The 18,204-nt window shown below is 41.0% G+C and overlaps 1 protein-coding gene across 9 annotated transcripts in view; it reads right to left on the bottom strand.

Moving 5' to 3' along the window:
* The window catches only part of GRAMD1B (GRAM domain containing 1B), a 146,483-nt gene extending 129,093 nt beyond the window's left edge, over window positions 1–17,390 (bottom strand). For 3 of the 9 annotated variants that reach the window (XM_088139012.1, XM_088139013.1, XM_088139014.1), the window contains exon 1: window positions 16,890–17,381. Coding sequence is in view for 3 of the 9 variants with exons in the window: in XM_088139014.1 (XP_087995140.1) it covers window positions 16,890–16,915 (26 nt within the window). In the remaining 6 variants the exon portion in view is untranslated. Of the gene's footprint in view, window positions 1–12,343; window positions 12,478–16,889 lie in introns of all 9 variants that reach the window. The other 6 variants (XM_088139004.1, XM_088139006.1, XM_088139015.1 and 3 more) reach the window with 5 other exon arrangements.
* Between the last annotated feature and the right edge of the window lie 814 nt (window positions 17,391–18,204).

The raw sequence follows: 18,204 nt of genomic DNA, 5'->3' as shown, positions 1-18,204 counted from the left end.
ATGGTTTATCCTTCATGTTACCTCAATTTAAACCAAAAACAAAAATGATTGAAATCAGTTGCAGAAATCAGAAAGTCGGCAGTTTTGTTCTGTTTCTCCCTTGAGTTCACCCCAGGACAGGAAAAGAAAATGTGTGAAGTTGTAGCAAACCGCACCACCTCTCTAAAGCATCACTTTTCACCTTTGCTTCTCAGAGCGATAAGGATAAAGCAGTGTTGTCCAAACTTGGCCACTTTAAGAGGAGTGGACTTCAACTCCCAGAATTCCCCAGCCAGCCATGCTGGCTGGGGAATTCTGGGAGTTGAAGTCCACTCCTCTTAAAGTGGCCAAGTTTGGACAACACTGGGATAAAGACAGCCCCTGAGAAAAAGCCTTAGTAGTTGCCATTTTTCTTTAAAATTTCATTATTCTTAAGATACCCAGGAGGGGGAAGGGGGGAAGCCTGTGACCTGATATTTTATCTAATTCCTTGCTTGGCTAAAATACAGACATTTCTCTTCCTGCTTGTCTTTTGTTTCCTTTTTATTGTCTTTTATTTAGTTTCTATCTTTGTCCTTATCTGACTTGAAACTTAATGCTGGATTGCCAGTAGTTCTCCAGAGACCACAGAGACATGCTTTGCTTCTAAGAAATCTCTTTTCTTCCAGTAGCTTGGGACCCCCAAAACAAAATATATTTGATTTATAGAAGAAGCATACATTCCATTTCTCCTCTCCAAAGAGGAGATGTACAAAGCACCTTACAGATGATCAAAATCATAAAAAACGAAGTAATCAAAACATGCTAGAAACAACAGCAAAGGCTGGGGCAACCTCATTTGGGGTCAAAAAAAGTGAAGACGATGGTCATATCCACGTGAATGAAGCTCTGATTGAAAAACCAAAAGCTGATAGAGAGCCGTGAGCTGCGTCACAGAATAACACCCACAGTTACTACGACAATGGACTTCCTGTGCCCCCATTGTGCGAGACTCTGCGCTTCCAGACTGGGACTGCAGAGCCACCTCTCTGTCCACAGACGAACTGCACAACAGCAAGCCTTCTTTGAACCTGAAGGACTACCATATCCATACATTCTTCAGACTGGGATTGATTTGATTGGGAAAAAGAAAAAAAGACATCTTACCATATTGAACCTCTGTAAATGTTAGATCTCCTAAGAGATGGCAAAGATTTCACATTACAAATAGCAAAAGTGGCCAACTTCTATTTTCCAGGGGTTCCCCCCCCCCCCCCCCCGGGAAGGGTATTCGATGAAGGGATTTCTTAGTGCCTAATGCTTAAAAACAATGTGAAACCTATTCTAGGGTTTGCATTACAGTTTTTAAATATTTCCCACCTTATAATGACAGAAAACCACACTCTCATTTTCAACAATTATGCCACTGGAATTTGGCATCAGAAGAGGCTATGGAGGTTACAAAAAAGGATGCTCGGGGCCCATTATTTGGCTGTTGGTTACCCACCTGTGTTGGTTACCCATCTCTGCCTTTACAGATCATCTTCCCAGCCAAGCTCATTCCATTGTTTGTAATGCTAGACTAGTAACATCCTGGGCAGCTGGGCCTAACGGAGACTCCCAAATTTACAGGCCACCAATGACGTTTCTCCAGGGGTGGCTAAATATTCATAAATGTGTTAACCAGGAGGGGTTCAAAGAACTTGTGTTATCCCAAGCTTGGAGGATATGGAGGCTGGGATACACAGCTTCTTTAGTTCAATATATCAACTCCCAGAGAATAGCAACTTAGATCATGCAAAACTATGAAACTGAATGTTTACTGTCCTACAGCCTCCTTGGAGGATATGGAGGCTGGGATACACAGCTTCTTTAGTTCAATATATCAACTCCCAGAGAATAGCAACTTAGATCATGCAAAACTATGAAACTGAATGTTTACTGTCCTACAGCCTCCTTGCCAGCCCTATTCAATCTCTTCAACAGCCATCCTGGGCACCAAACTATCCACGGGAGGAAGCACCACACACGTAGCCACCTGAATACCTCACATTCTCAAGGTATTTCCATTTGTCCCTTTGTAGATGTTTCCATGGATACCACATACATTCTATAGGGAGAAATCAGACATAAGGAGGGAGAGATTTCCTAAGGTATGGATAGAATAGCTCCATGGAAACTGGTTCTTACTGTCAGAGGAGGAGGAGGAAAGAGGTTTTGTGTGGGAAGAAATTGAGATGGTAATTATCTGGATCCGTGAAATTAGCACCACACACACTCAGGGTTGGTTGTCACTCAGGAAAAAGAACCATAGCTTCACAAAGGCTTCAGTGGCAATAGAGGTAGCTAATCCTGCTGAGTGCAGTTTGAATGGCTGCAGAAGACACAAAATGTCTGCAGAGGAACAGGGTAGCATTGCGCAATCTGCCCACGTAGATGTATTTGTAAGTCACTGATGAACAGTACCAAGGGAGTTTTGCTTAATACGAATTGGAGCTATCCAATAAGCCATGAAGCCACCAACAGATACATGGTTCTGGGGCTGAGTAAAGCCATCCCCAGCACCAGATTCTTCCAATACAACCAAAGAGCTTAAACCCCTCCAAATATATGGTGAAGCCTCCAGAGTTCCTGAAAAAAAATGTGCCATTTAAGGTGCCAGAAAGGTGGAAGTAGGAAATACATGGGAAGCAATCCCATGAAGATGTATTTGATTTAATTAAATTTAAATCTATGTTAAATAGAATCAAAGTTAGTTTTAAGTCTATGAATTTTGAGTTTGGACAAGTGGGGGGCACAGGCAAAACATTCTTAGACATGTACCCCAATCCTTTCTTCCATACGTATCGATCAGGAAAATGTCTATATTGCCTTAAAGTATAACCAATTTATGCAGAGGGACAGGAGAGAGATTGATGAATTACAAAGAGATTCCAAGAATCAGCTAGTACTTTCCTCCATGCTATCATTTATTCAAAGATATTTTTCAACACCCTTTTATACTGCAATATCCCCCACCCCCAAAAATGGGGGAAAACAGGAAAAAGAAAAGAGATGTAATAACGTTTTCTGCACGGTTTAATTATCATAGTTGATGTTCTTTCTCTGTGGTTGTCAGCGTTCTAAAAAAGGCAGAAAAGAGAATGTCCTGTCTGTGAAACAATTTATTATTGTTCCTAGTTTTAAGAGGATATTCGGTACGATAAGACATTTTAAAAATACTGGTACAACTCAGCCTAAGTTCATTCGTTATCCAACAAACATATGAGAAGTTGGTGCAATGGAAACTGAATTCTTGAAATGAGTTTAAGTTCTACCTCCTATCATTATACCTTCTACAGAGTGATGTCTGTTAAATGCAGTAAATATCTTTCAGATATTTAATTACCAAAATGTTCTTCCATACAACAGCTTTTTGTTTCATTCCATATAAAAAACTACCACATAGTTGTCTCAATCTGGCAAAATAACAGCTAGATGCTTGTATAAATCTATACCAAAGATTTCACCTATTCAACTGCATCCAGTTTGGATTACTGTACCGTAATGAGTTTATATACCACCCACATTCATATCAGCACAACTCTTCAAAAGGAAAATTAGAAGAATGAATTTAATCTGCTTTTGTGAACAGGACCTTGGCTGATCATAATACTTAAGTAGGGTCAACCTGGTCAGCAGTTGGATGAACAACTGCTAGGAAATCCCAGGGCTGTAGATTAGATTGAGGATGTGAAAAACATTCTTGAAAGAATGCAATGTCAAACCAATTTCGTATTGTTGCCAAAAAAAAAAAAAAACAACCCACATGGATATGTCTACTAAGTCACCAGATGTTGAATTCAAATCAAAGACGACATTACTTTGTAAAACAGTAGAATACTGTTTTACTTCCTTGCAGCCATGCAACTCAAACTGAGTCAAATATTACTGTAGATGGAAATGTAAGTGCCAAGGAAGTTGTGTCACTTCCCAGAAAAAGCAAGGACAAAATTCGCCAATAATTCTCACCATCACACCTAGAATAACTCATCTTCCTGACTAATCTTCCAAAGAACCAAGGTCAGATTGCTGTAATCTTTGAGGAAAGACAACTTCCTGGGTCCCTTGTTCTGAAATGGGGGCTGTGGACCCCCTTTGGACAGCAGGGTTGCAGCAGCCAGAAGAACAAGAGAGAGGCTTCTGCATATCCCACCTTAATTTTCACTGTCAAGGTCTTAGATCTGCAAATCTACAGATATGCTTTGCTTTCCGAGGCAAGCTGGTGATCTTGTATAAAAGACTCTCTCTCTGCTGGCTGTAATGTGAGGGAATCTTCTGAAGACATTGGTCAAGAGAAAAAACTAGGTATCTTGATTGTGCCATTTAGGGGTGAAAGTTCACCTGGTAATCAATCTAAACCCCATCATAGGGAAGGGGAAACAGCAGATATCTAGGATGATTGGAAGCAGGTCCAAAGCATAAAGGCCATTCCAACATTACGGAATGCCTAAGATGGAAAACCATGTCTCATAGCCAAATAGCAGCTTATTTACATATATATTTGTTTTTACTGTTAGGATACGGGAAGTCAAATCTGTCTATTACGTAATAATAAAAATTTATACTGAAAAAAAAAAAAAGGAAAACCATGTCTCATAAGCAATGGCTACAAATGAAGCATGGGGCTGGGTCATGCAGCCTTAGTAACCTTAACCTATAAAATCCTACTCAAACGTGTGGGTGGTGGAGACTCATCACAAGCCCCATAGTTGACCATCAGGCTTCAGCAGCATCGTTGGCAGGTAAATGAGCCCCTTTTGCCAGGCCAAAGGAGTGGGGATTTTATATGCAATAACATCTACCTCTTTTCCTCTTATTTAAGGATGGCTGTATTTCTGGAATCATCTGAACTGGGTGGAAAGTCTTCTCTTTCCCTGGATTGCATGGGCTTCTGCAAAGATGTGTATCTGTGTAAAGGCGAGATGGTAGCTGCAGCCATGGGACTGAAACTCTGAAACCCTATTAAACACCTGACTTTCTAGCATACCCAGCCATCACTGAACTGATGTATAGCCTACCCTCTTTACTATTTCATTAGCAGAGCCACGGCTGGGTGCCTCTAAAGAGGATACCATTGCAATCAACATCAAAGTTGGGATGAGCCCGTAACCCATTTGAAGAGCCCAGGAAAAGACAAATGCAAACTGGATTGGATGAAGATGGCAAGAAACATTCTTCTCAGTGCTTATAGTAAAACAGTGTTTGTGATGGGCTTCTGTCACTGAATCACACTCAGACCTTCCTTCTCTCCATATCATGTATTTCATATATATTGAGATCCACAGGCAGGGCCTTCTGTTAATGGGTTCAGTGTTGGCAGACTCTGTGAACCACCCTCAGTTTAAACTGATGCCCTTCTGTTTGCCCAGTGCTGCCTCCTTCAGCATAAAAGGCTTATTCCATATGAAAGTGTTTTTCCTTCATTTTTAATACAAAGATTTCCAAATTTAAAGAGGGACAAGAAAAACACAACCAGCAGACCAGAAAACAGAGATAACCACATAGAGATGTTCTATGACATTTTGGAAGCAGTAAAATAATTGGGTTCTTAGTCATTGGGCTACAAGGAAAACAGTTGCATATTACACATGTAAAATCTTGAAGGATGCTTATTTTCTTCTTCTTCTTTTTTTAACACCAAGACCGTTCAGTTTTATAGGAAAACAATTAACATGGATTTGCTCTGAAAAGTGGTCCTTTGAGGGTGCTGGATGTCCAGAGAGGACATAGCCTCCATATGGGCAGCCATATAAATTAGATTAAATAAATAAAATGACTGAAACATCTCGTATGCCTTTCCCGTTTTCCAGGTAACAAGCCCCACAAAGATGGTGAGAAAGGACCACTTACACCAACTTTTCCCAACCTGGGCGCCAAGTGGACTCCAAATTTCAGAATCCACAGCCGTGGGAAAAGGGCAGCATCAGAAAGGTGGCCTATTACATGAATCCTCCCATTATTGCGAAGAGCTCAAGCAAACCAAGCTTTCACCGTGTTCTCTGTATTGCTTCACAGAAGGCAACTTTGCCATTGCTGCTTAGCCGTGATATGTTTTGGCACTGGCTTTGCTGGTTAGATGAACCCAGCGACTGCCATCGCTTAGGACACAGATATGTGACCCTGGGTGGGCTGAGGACCTTCTGAGTGACATAGAGAAAGGTGAGCCCTGTTCGAAATAAATAAAAAATAGAAATAAAAATGTTAAAAGCACACAAAGGCATATTCACATACAGGTACACCCAGTCATTTGAAGACAAACTCATTGAGATAGGCACACACATCACTTTATGGATTGGCTTATTATATGAACCCAACTGAGGGTGGCTTATTCAGTTGTGCTTTAGCATTGGGCGTATCCTGACAAGACTCTTCTATGCTTACACTGGTTCACACCTGCTGCACCACAAGGCAGGTGGAGAATTCTGGGAATTGAAGTCCACTCATCTTAAAGTGGCCAAGTTTGGACAACACTGGCATAGTGTGTGAACCATCCCTTGTGATGAAAAAAACATGATTTCTGGCTTAGCACAACAAGGGAACCTAGTTCATTTCCATACAGCATAATTTTCTCCCAGTCCAAGTAAATAATTGATGCAAAAGAGGACTTGCCTTAATAATCCTCACCTATGATGGAAAGACATGGAAAGAACAAATGAGCTCTATTTGAGGATTATTAAGATATATACACACATACATGAAAGACATAGACTCCCATTAAGTAGACATCAGATGCAATGGATAACATTTCCATCCAGATACCCCCCAAATAATGGACATGCCCACTGCATCCAGGCTATTCCAGACAATGTAGTTCAGGCAACTTTAAGACATGTGGACTTCAACTCCCAGAATTCCCCAGCCAGACATGCTAGCTAGGGAATTCTAGCAGTTGAAGTCCACCCATCTGAAAGATGTCACGGTTGAGAAACACTGGTCTAGACTGGTAAATGGTTCTCCATTTGAGATTCCTGTAATCAAATGCTTTTTCAAACAGAGGGAGAAAAGTTCTTAAAACTACAGTATAACTGATGGAGAAGGGATGTCTTTCCAACTTTGCTAAATCTATTCTTATTTAAATCCAGGTTTTTCTCTTATGAGTGTCTGGGCTACAGACATCATCCTTTTTGACTCGAGATCACCTTATGCCTTAAGTGGAAGAAAGAGTTCTCCAGATATTAAAGCAACAAAGTTTTCTTTCCTCACTTGGAAAATTAGTGTGCCAAGAATAATGGCTCCCTATTAATGTTGTAGCTCTTCTCTGATATTCAATTTCTAGTAAGGAGTAATTAGAAGGCTTATCAAATCATGTTCCTTTTAGAATTTAAGGTCACCTTGCAAGAGTTTCCATCCCAGTCCCAAGATCCTAGTTGCTCCTGGAAATCAATCTGCCATTGGCCATGTTGGTTACAACTACTCAGCCTTGCAGTCCCAGCACATATAAGGGGGACAAGAAGAGGGGTTAAATTAGTTTTGAGATCTATTCACCTCATTAGTTCACTGTCTCACATCTTGACCAGAGAAGCACTATAAATGTTATACCAAAGACATTTACAGCTGAGTCATATACTAGCAGTCTATTTAGCCCGTGCTATATATGGATTATGGCTCTCCAAAGTCTCAGCCAAGGATCTTTCCATTCACACTTCCCTTAAGTTGCTAGCCTTCGTGCATCTAACTACCCCTTTTAACCTACAACCTGAGATTTTCTGATGGGCTCCCATCCAAGCACTAGCCAGCTCCAATCCTGCTTAGCTTTTGAAGATCACCCAAAGTCAGCTAAGCACTGCCATAGGAATGGCTGGAAGAAACATTATAGTTTTGGGATCATTTAGCCACATCTGTGCTACACTTCCTTTGCCCCAAATCTTGGTATCCAAAATTTCAACAGTTTAATCTGGGGGTGCTAGCACAGGGTTTCATGGAGAAAATCTATCTATGTGGTCTCTAAGGGCTGACAGTGACTTGATGGCACATAATCAAAAATCAGGGTAGGGTTACTACGTGTGGCCATGTGGTATGAGATACTCACCCCTGGCTTAGTGTGCCTGTGAACCAAATACTCCAGCTCATTCCACTTTTCAGAAGCCAAAGTCTGAAGCCATGGGTTGTTCTTGGCATCCAAACCCTGGCTTCTCTGAGACCAAATAGGGCTCCTGACTTCTACATTGCAGCAATAAAGTGTAAAAAGGTTTTTTACACTTTATTTCATGGCTCTTACTAACAGAGGTGGGTAAAGAAGAACAATCAGCAGCTTCTTCCATTTCATTCTCAGTAAGCATGACATGGGAGTGTGATTTAATTAGAGATAATTGGCTAGGGCAAATACAAAAAGCCGCTGCCACAAATTCTGTGACAAGGGTACCTTTGTGGTATTATGTTCCCATGGAAAGAGTCCTCCCCCAACAATAGCTGGAGTTCCATATACACACTTTTCCAGAAATGATATTCTCTGACACTGATGCTGATTCCCAGTAAGACTATTTTATTACTGAGTAAGTTAACAGATGATAAGTCGGACCCCTGAAAATTATATGGTCACCACTGTCGCTAAGAGAGCCAGTTTGGTCTAGTGATTAAGACCCCAGGCTAGAAACTGGGAGACCCTGAGTTTTAGTCCTGCCTTAGGCATGAAGCCAGCTGGGCGACCTTGGGCCAGCCCTTCTCTCTCAGCCCTAGGAAGGAAGCAATGGCAAACCACTTTAAAATCTTGCCAAGAAAACTGCAGGGACTTGCCCAGGCAGTCGCCAGGAGTCAAGACCCACACACACACATTATTAAACCTAACACCAAGGATCTCTGGTAAGTTGAAGAAAAGTGGACAGAATCAATCCGAAAAAGCAGATTATGCAGTGGAACCCCAAAACCTATCCAGTTTTAGTAGGCAACTTCTTGCTTAAATAGGAGGATGACATCTTGTGGTCATTTTAGGTACTAGCCCAAAATAAATGCTATTTTTCCTGGGCTATGAACATTAGATTGTAGAATTAAGGTTCTATTAAACTGTTTGGCAAATAACTGTTGAGGGGAATCCACTGGAAGGGGACTTGTCCAAATGATGACCATAATCATGCAATCAAAGACCCACATTTTCTATGTGAGTCATGATGCATGTAAAAAGGTGGCTGGGCTTTGACTGCATGGTTGTAGCCACCATCTTGACTGTTTTGACACCCCCACCACAGAGCCTCCTGAGGTACTCATTTAAAGCACATGGTCTGTGCACAGTATTTCCACCACCTTTTAATATTGCTTTCTATTGCAGCAATGCTGAAATAGCTATCAACAGTTGGTTTGCTGGTAGCAAAACAACTATGAGTTGGTTTACAAGTGTAGAAACTTTACAACCAATCAAACTAAACATTTGTAACATTTATTTGTTCACTTTATATTCTTCCTTTCCTCCAGGAGCAAAAGGCAACTTACATGGAGGTCTTCCTTCACTTTGTCTCCACAACTCTATGAGATCACTGGAGCTGAGAGAAAGTGGTTGCCCCACATCACCCAGGGAGCTACTAAGGTTGGAAGCAGATTGGAAACTGGGTCACCCGTACTCCAATGCCTTAACCATTAAGGCACATGGCTGTAGTCACATGTATTAGGAGAATACTCTATGCACCATGAAGATTTGAATGGGGGAGAAAGAGGGGGCAAAATAATACACAGGGTTGTGTTTTCATTCACAGTTCAAATCTTTGCTAGTTAATTCTTATGCATATACTTTTTTTCTTTTTTCTTTTTTTACAATTCTGTTAAGCCTCATTAGTGGAGAAAAAGTGCTCTCCATTCAATTTATCAAGTCTAAACGTGTGCTTTTATGTTTGCAGTTTACTGACAGCGGGGCAGACAGCTTCTATTTTTAATTGCCCTTCTTTTCCAGATCAGGAAGTTAACAACATGGATATACCTAAGTTATATGTTTGCTATGCTAAACAAACATACACTCTCCACATTTTCAAATAATACCTTCTGAAAGATCATTGTCAGCTTAACTCATTCTTCATCTTCTAGCAAGTCCTGCTACAGGTCCCCAATTCACTCACTTTAAGAAATTTATCTCTGACCTGGATTTGGAGGTATAGACCTTCACTGAAGTGAATACACCCATAATCCTGCATCATGGGGAAGAAACGAGATAATCTCTGAGGAACGGCATAAAACATATAAATCCTCTTTTGTTCCAGAAATTTACGTACTTTCAAGGTGACAGCTTAAATTTCTGTGGATGGAAACTGATGTCCCTTTGAAATATCTTCCAGTGTTGCATTTAGAACCACCCCCCCCAAAAAAATATGACTAATTGATATAGCACTTACTACATGCTTTCATTCTTTCATTTGCCTGCTACAAAAGAAAACAGAAATGAAGTTTAAAAGCATTGATATTCCACAGCAGGATTGAGTGGAGATGTTGGACCGCACCATGCCTTGGAGCAAGCTTAATTCAGCACATTTCTCATATGCAAACTAATTATCTTCAAAGAGAATAGTTGCTCCCCTCCAAAAGTATTCATAACAAAAACAGCAGACATTCTCATTTGAACAACATACCAAGGGTTTTATGGAATGAATGAATGAATGAATGAATGAATGAATGAATGAATGAATGAATGGTTGAGGCCAAGAAAAGAATGAGCAGGACATGGATGAAAGCTAAATTTATCTTACTATAACTGTGGCACTAGCTAATGTTACATTACATCCAAGTTAATATTACTGTTCCCCATATATTTAATAAGTTTCCCTTCCGGCCTCAAGCGGGGGCCAGACACTTTCACTCAATGAAACTTCAGGTCAGAATGATTTCATTCTGGGCACCAATGACAGAAGGACAGAACTGCAGGTTTTCTAACCAGTGGCAGCATTTCATTCACTGCTGGACCAATCTAATCAGCTTCATGCCTTAGTTCTGAATGACTACAGAGCCCATCAGCCTTAATTTTGAATGACTAGCAATTCCATCAGCCTCTCAATGGCTCCCAGCTCTGAGAATCCCCCTTCAATAGCTGTGCAGAATATTTTGCATTTGATAAGAATCTGTTTCTCTTGCAGAGAAGGCACCATGGGAGAACTTGATGGAGAGTCTTTAATCATTGTTTTAAAGAACTGCAAACTAGATCCAGTTAGACTAAGGAATGGGATACACCCATTTGACCAAGAGTCATCTCAGAGATAAGGAATATCCTATCAATTGTGGCACCAGCCTAATCTTAGTTGTAACTATTTACTTACCAGGATGTCAAAACAAAAATGGGGAAGCCAAGGCCATCTCATCTCTTTAATCTGTTATTTCTCTGAGCCCTCAGCCTCCTTTTTCTCTCCTCATGTCCTTCCTTTTCTGCTTGAAATTTCCACCCTAACTTCTCCATCAATTGTCCATCAGAATATTAATCCACGTTCCAATGATAAGAGTCAGAATGGAGAACTTCCAAATGAAATCTTCTATAAAAACTCGTGCAGCTACACACCTACCTCTTTTTATTAAGACCAGACTAGATGGTAGATGTCCTATTAGGGTAAGGGAGCAAAATATTGCATTTGAAAAGGCTGCAGATATTCACTTAAAAACCTCATGGCAGGAAGACAGTTAGATCTGGGTTGCAGGCATCCAAGTCTCCATGAGGTGACAGGAGACAGATGCATACACTTCCCCACCCCAATTCTTGGTTGATATCTTGCAAAGTTACATATATGAGATGGGCAGCTATATAAATTGAACAAATAAATAAATATAACTATCTATTCACCTTTTGGAGTTTTGCATCCCAGATCCAAAATTCTAGAAGTTCTACCTCTAAATCCTAGAAGTTCTACCTCTGAAGATGCCTGCCAGAGTTATTGGGAAAATGCCAGGATACCAGATAATTACAGCACAGCCTATTAGGCCAGAAGCACATCACCATTAGTTTACAATGCTCCTTCCCAAATCTTCCTGCTTATTTTTTGCCAAGACCTATCCTGTACCCAAAGACTTTCTCCACAGCAGAAACATTTGCTTCCAGCATTCTGAAGGTTAACATAAGCTAGGAAAAGCTCCCCTCTGTCATATCACAGGTCCACTTCATTTCCCTCCCGCTACACTTCTTTGGGAAACAAGCAATTTAATGATGGAAATGGGAAGACCTCCTGATTAGGGGAAAGAGGACAGAAATTTCTGAAGGGAATGGCAGAATAAATAGCAGAATCTTCATGGCGTTCTTCTGAGAATCTTGACAATCTGTAGCTGTAAGGGTTGATTAATTTTTAATTCTAAACCACATTCTCTAAAAGCAGGTTGAAGAGGTTCTTTTTCATTTCCTGACAGCGCCAAATAAAGGAAAAGTAATAAAGCCAGAAGCAGGGCTTACCTTGGCATCTAATAAACGCCTATGTCTTGAGTTTGCAGAAGAGGCTTTAGATACACACATACAGAGAAAGAGAGAGAGATACATATAAATGGAAGCTGGCTGGGTGTCTCTGGACCAGTCATTCTCTCTGAGCCCTAGAGTGAAAAGTTGAAAAAATATCTATGAACTGAGCTGCACAGTGGATTGATTCAGGGCGAGTGGGTCGGTGGGTGGGTGGGTGGATGGATGGATGGATGGATGGATGGATGGATGACAAACACGCACACAGAGTTGGCAGAAAATGCAAATTCAGTGTCAAGTAATTGCCATATTCAGTAAGAAAAAATGCTAACTTGACTTAATTCTGATTACCTGCTTGACAACCTGGATTTGGATATTACCTTGAAATTAAGATCTGGACAAGGGAATGGGGGGGGGGGGGAAATCCAAAAGAGACCAGCAGATGCTCCAGTATATTAACATAATTTGGTGCATATGCTTTATGTAAACTTTATTTCTCTTCGAGAGGTCAGATTCCTCCATGAGACCTGAAGGGTGCTGTAATTGACCACTTCCTTCCATCAAGACAGTAGCTTTCCACCACTGGAGGTGGGTGGGGACTAGGATAGGAGGAGAGACAAAGAAAGTAACTGATTTGGTTGGAGAAGAACAAAGCAGACTATATATAAGGAGATTTTGAGCATCCTTGGGACAAACATCAAAAGAAGGCACATGGCAAGATCTCATCATATTTGCAAGTGTTCCATTGAGTCCACCCATTCATGTGAAAATGTAATGAATAAGGGAGATTGAGAAGTGAATCAAAGTTCCTAAGTCTGGAGAAGAATGACTGAATCCTATTGCAAGAAAAGTTCAGGGCCTAGGGCGTACTCCCCAACAAGAAGTAAGAATCCACCAGGCTTTGAAGGGCTCAAGACCCAGAGTAATTGAACATGGAGTCAAACTCCCTCTGTTGGCATGTATTTAGAAGATCCCTAAGCACAGGTGATAAGAAAAAGATGAAGGATTTGCAAGAGTTGTCACTGAAATCAATGTGGCTTTCATTAAGATCAGGATTAGGACCATATTATCTTTATGATTCTGCTTTGGAAACTACGGCTTTCAGATAATATGGATTGGTCCTTCCAACTTGTGCTTATTGAAAAAAGAAAGAGATCTTACCCATTTCAGTCATCTGAACATCTCACCTTTCCAGATAGTCATGGTCATCATGGCCAACTGAGAGAGATTAGCCTTTCCTTTTCTTTCTAAGGAAATCATGAAGTTGTGGATATCATACTGCATCTCAAAACTGATAATGCCAAACCCTCTTTGTTTCATTGAGATGAGGGCCAAAGATACAGAACATCATTGAATGGACTGGTATGATCTACTTCATAAATGAAACAGCAAACAGCAAAAAATGCAAACAACACATTCTCTCCCAAGAATGGTCATGATGCAGTAATCATAGGCCAGAGGGCTGTTCCTCTGCCCCAAACACATCAAATTATAGAAGAGCTCCTCAAAAACTGAATCCGGAAATTAATTACATTTTTCATAGTTCCTCAGCACCTCCTATCTCCTTTGACTTTTCCCAAACTGAAGCCCCAACTTCAGGGGCTAAAACTGACAGGTTTCCAATGGTTTTCTGGGCCTCAAAAGCTTTTCATGGCATCAAAAGACTGGGCTTTATACATGCAAGAGAATTTCTAATATCACCTTATTAGGAAAGGCTTATGCCTCCTGCACAGCGCAACAGGTTGCAGTTTGAAGCCCTCAGAATTTCCTTTCTTTCTAATCTATAACGATTTGTCATAATAATGAAAGCCTAGTGGGTGGTTTCATCTTGCACAGCAGTAAAATCGAGGTCAGAACAGTGTGGGAAGAGCATAAGTGGGATGCAGTTAAATTTGGGGTGAACATTCAAAGGGGTATTTGGCAAGGACAAAGACAAAACAGGACTATCTTGGCGAGACAGTATGTAAAGAAGGAAGGAGAGGAAACACCTAGCTGTCCTTTCGTGGGTTGATGTGATTCCAAAGTTCTTTATTTTTGCTGTAGTGCCTTAAAGCTAAAGTTTTCTACACTTTCCACCTGAGGAGGAGAAGGAATGTTGTTATTAAGGACCATTACTTTTTAATCAGAAGACATAGGAGTCCAGAAATGCTTGCATTAATGGAGAAGAAAGGGTGTGCGTGGAGATAGTGGCTTGGCTAATAACAACAATATGCTAACTTGACTTTTCCCCAAGTTGGAATAATTACAGCAATTGCAATCAACCCCTTTTTGAAAATGTGTCCCAAGTCAAGTCCCTAATATTGAACTGTGCCACTCAAACATACATAATATATGCAGTGATCTTCTAATCGATGATGTTTTGCCTGTAACCCACTTTGTTAGAGTTATATTGTAGTTGGCCTACAAGAATTTGAGGCAGTGTGCCTAGCACTTTCTTTCCCCTTGTTTCCACCCAAAGGAATCACCCTGCAAGGAAGGTTGGGTTGAGCAATGTGACAAAGTCAAACAGGTTTTGGTGGACTTGAACAAGATCTCTCCCATCCTAGCCTAACGTCTTAACCATGACACCACATTGGCTCCCCACTGACTATGGAAAAGCAAAAGGTTGATTGATAGAGGAGAGAGAAGCAGCCATGTTAAGTTGATTCACATCATAGTCAGGACAGAGGCCCTTCCAGTTCCTGTCCATTGATAGGTAGTAGAAACTAGGATGTCAGGAAAACTTTTCAACTTTTCAATGTCAAGCATGTAACATATTCTGTGGTGGGGGGCGGGGGGGGGGAATAGGGGTCTACTGAGGTCATCAAAGGAGTCAAGAGTGGGATTTGGGGCTGTTTGCTAGCTTGCTTGTTTTACTAAACTTTTTGTAGATGAGTTAAGCCTACTCACAACTCAACACATCAGTTTTTGTTTCCAACCAAAAGGAGCAACAGTGTCAAGCAGAGACTATTGACTCAGCCCTATCTATTTTAACTGAACAATGATTACCAACTCATGGCTCCTCTTCTCTTCCTGAGTCACTCTAGGCTCATCGTCAGAAACAACAGGAGGACATGAAAGAACATGAAAGAATAGTGTGTACTCTATTTTCAAGCGGGAGGGGGAAAGACCGGATGATGCCCCATCTGCAGCAACCTCTCAAGCCATTGGGATAAAGAGCTGGACCTGAGTGCCCGTAGGCAATTTCTGCTCTGTTGTGATGCAACCATTCTTCCCTTCTAATGCTTTTGCTAGCTTGCATGCTAATCATCATTGTATGCCCCAGCTGAACTTTTAGCAGCTGGGAACAGGCTGCCCTGACAACTAATGATGATAATAGGGAAAATGGAACTTCAGTATGTAGGAGAAATCAGCTTTCTGTAGAAGGAGGCAGAGTGTTTTTGTTTTTAACACAGATAAAAAAGGACCAATGTTATTTAACAAGGTGGGTTTAGTTCTCGAAACCAGAAGACCTATCATATTCACAGAGACTGGTTATATTAAGGTATTAAAGGGCAGTACGCTGCTAAATTTGGAAAATAATTGGGGAAAAGGGAGAAATTAACTGAGGAGAAGGGAAAGCAAATTAAGAACCATTTCTGAATTCAACAGCCAGTTACAGGTCCTGAAATATAGCTCTATCAAAGCTGGTAGAGGATGAAAAGTAGAACCATTTTGCATTGGCAAAAGGAAGCTACAAGTGTTAAGTTCCCTATTTTGACCATTTTTGTCCACGTTTGCAAAGCATTAAAGGAAAACAACAACAGCCTGACATTCTCAGAAGTCCATATTTAGTCCAAATTCTTTGTTGTCATATATAAGCTACACAGCATTTGCATCTACACATGGAATATATATTGATTTCTTTATATGGACACTGTGACTGGAAGATCTGAGTTTCCTAACCAAAAGTATCATGTCTTATTCTGAATGTAATAGTTCAAAAGCAACCAATGACTGCACAAACAGAAAATATGAACTCCGCCAGCAATTCAGTGTGTGTGTGTGTATGTGTGTGTGTGTGTGTTTATATCTCAAATTAAGGTATGGAAAGCTTGGTTTCTCAAGTCAGGACATTAGTGGGAGGAAATGTTCTGCCACACTCAGATAACATCAAAGACTAATATGTTTGCTTTGTGAGACCTTTAGATGAAAACCCAATTTCTTTGATATGCTTCTTTGCTACACAACTATTGCCTACCTCCTATATCAGAGTCAACTTCCTTCCACGCAATCTTTTCAATAAGCCACGTTAATAGCTTTGCTGTTCTTTTCAGTATCACTGATGTTCCAAGCAGGGAGAAATATCAAAGAAAGTGCTTAAATTCCCATGTGGAGACCATGTGGAAACTGTACAATAAATTCTTATCAAAATGATCCTCACATTGTCTCAGGTTAAAAAAAAAAAAGTTATATACCTGGCTTCCCAGCCAGGGAGAAAAGTATAAGCCAATTCCAACCTCTCCAGTTTGAAAATTCCCACTATGTTCAGTGGTGTTACACCGGGTTGGCAAGTGGGCCCTTGGGCTGCTACCCCAGAAGCTTATAATCATGCTGGGAGACTTACCTGGAGCAGCTGAGAAAGGCACTCATTAATCCAGACAATCTGGGGAAATCCTGTCAAACAATGCTAACAGGAAACTCTTCCAGCAGTATCCTCCCTGGAGTTAATTCCCAGGCACTACTAGAGAGCAAAGGATTCCCATCTGGGTGAGGAAAAGGAGATCCGTGGAGGGCAGAGAGCTTGCTGTCTGTAGGCAGATCCTCTAATGAATAAACTGAAGCTGCTTGCTGCTGGTGGTGCTTGGAAGAGCGAACTGTTCTCTAACATCCAGTAAGCCATTCACCTTTCACTGCCAAGAACAACCTTCACTGCTCAAAAGCTCTTCACTGGGTTAACCCTCAGCTGACGGTTGGAAACAAGGCAGCCCAGCCTGTCCCTCTGTTCTAGCCGTTGTGTGGGCGAGTGTCTTCCCAGTCTCTCTCTATAGACTTTCAATCCATCTCCCTGAATGTCTTTGCCCCCAGGATGCCACAGCTTTTAAGTAATGTGATCTGAGAAACAAAACCATAAGAGAGATTTAAAGTGGATTTTGCAAAGAAGCCTGGCAGCTCCCTTGAACAAGCTTGTGCCTGATAAGGTTTGAGTGGGAAGCTATTCTTAGAAAGATGCAGGCTAGTAAAACCAAACTTTCATCTCCATATCTAATAGAGGGGGATGGGGAAAGAAAGGGGAGGGGAAGAGAAAAAAGAGGTGGCTGTCCTGAATTAGGACAGGAGTGGGGTTTAGTGTAACAGGGCAATTGGAACAGATTATTTTGGGAACAAGTCCATGTTGTTCCAACTGCTCAAAGAGCATCATAACTCAGGTGTTTACTGATTACAACTCATAGTTGCTACCAGGATGACGGAATTGTTCACTGAATTTATGGGATAAATGCAAAAATAAGGCTTACTAATTTTGTTTTCTCTAATTCTGTTCCAATTATTGTTTTTGGAACATTCCAGACTGTAAGTTGTCAATTGACCATGGACTAAAAGTCCCCTGTGACACTCTAGGGAAGGAAAGGTTGGACTTTGAAGAAGCAGGATATGAAGAGTACTGATGCTTTTGAGCTTTTGTGTTGGAAAAGGCTCCTGAGAGTACCATGGACACCCAAGAAAACAAACCAATGAATCATCAAACAAATCAACGCAGAGTTCTCACTTAAGGCACAAATGACCAGGCTCAAATTATCCTACTTCAGATACATTGTGCAAAGACCTATCTCTCTAGAGAAGCTCTAATGCTGGGAAAGGTGGAAGGAAAGAGAAGAAGAGGACAACCAGCAGCAAGGTGGATGGACTCAGTTACAATGTTGATGGAGGCACCATTGGAAGAC

This window comes from Python bivittatus, unplaced genomic scaffold (genome assembly GCF_059951505.1).
Source record: "Python bivittatus isolate LINGU-HERP-01145 unplaced genomic scaffold, Pbiv_v1 ctg000320_np1212, whole genome shotgun sequence".
Classification (NCBI taxonomy): Eukaryota; Metazoa; Chordata; class Lepidosauria; order Squamata; family Pythonidae; genus Python; species Python bivittatus.
This window is presented reverse-complemented; position numbering and strand designations above follow the sequence as displayed.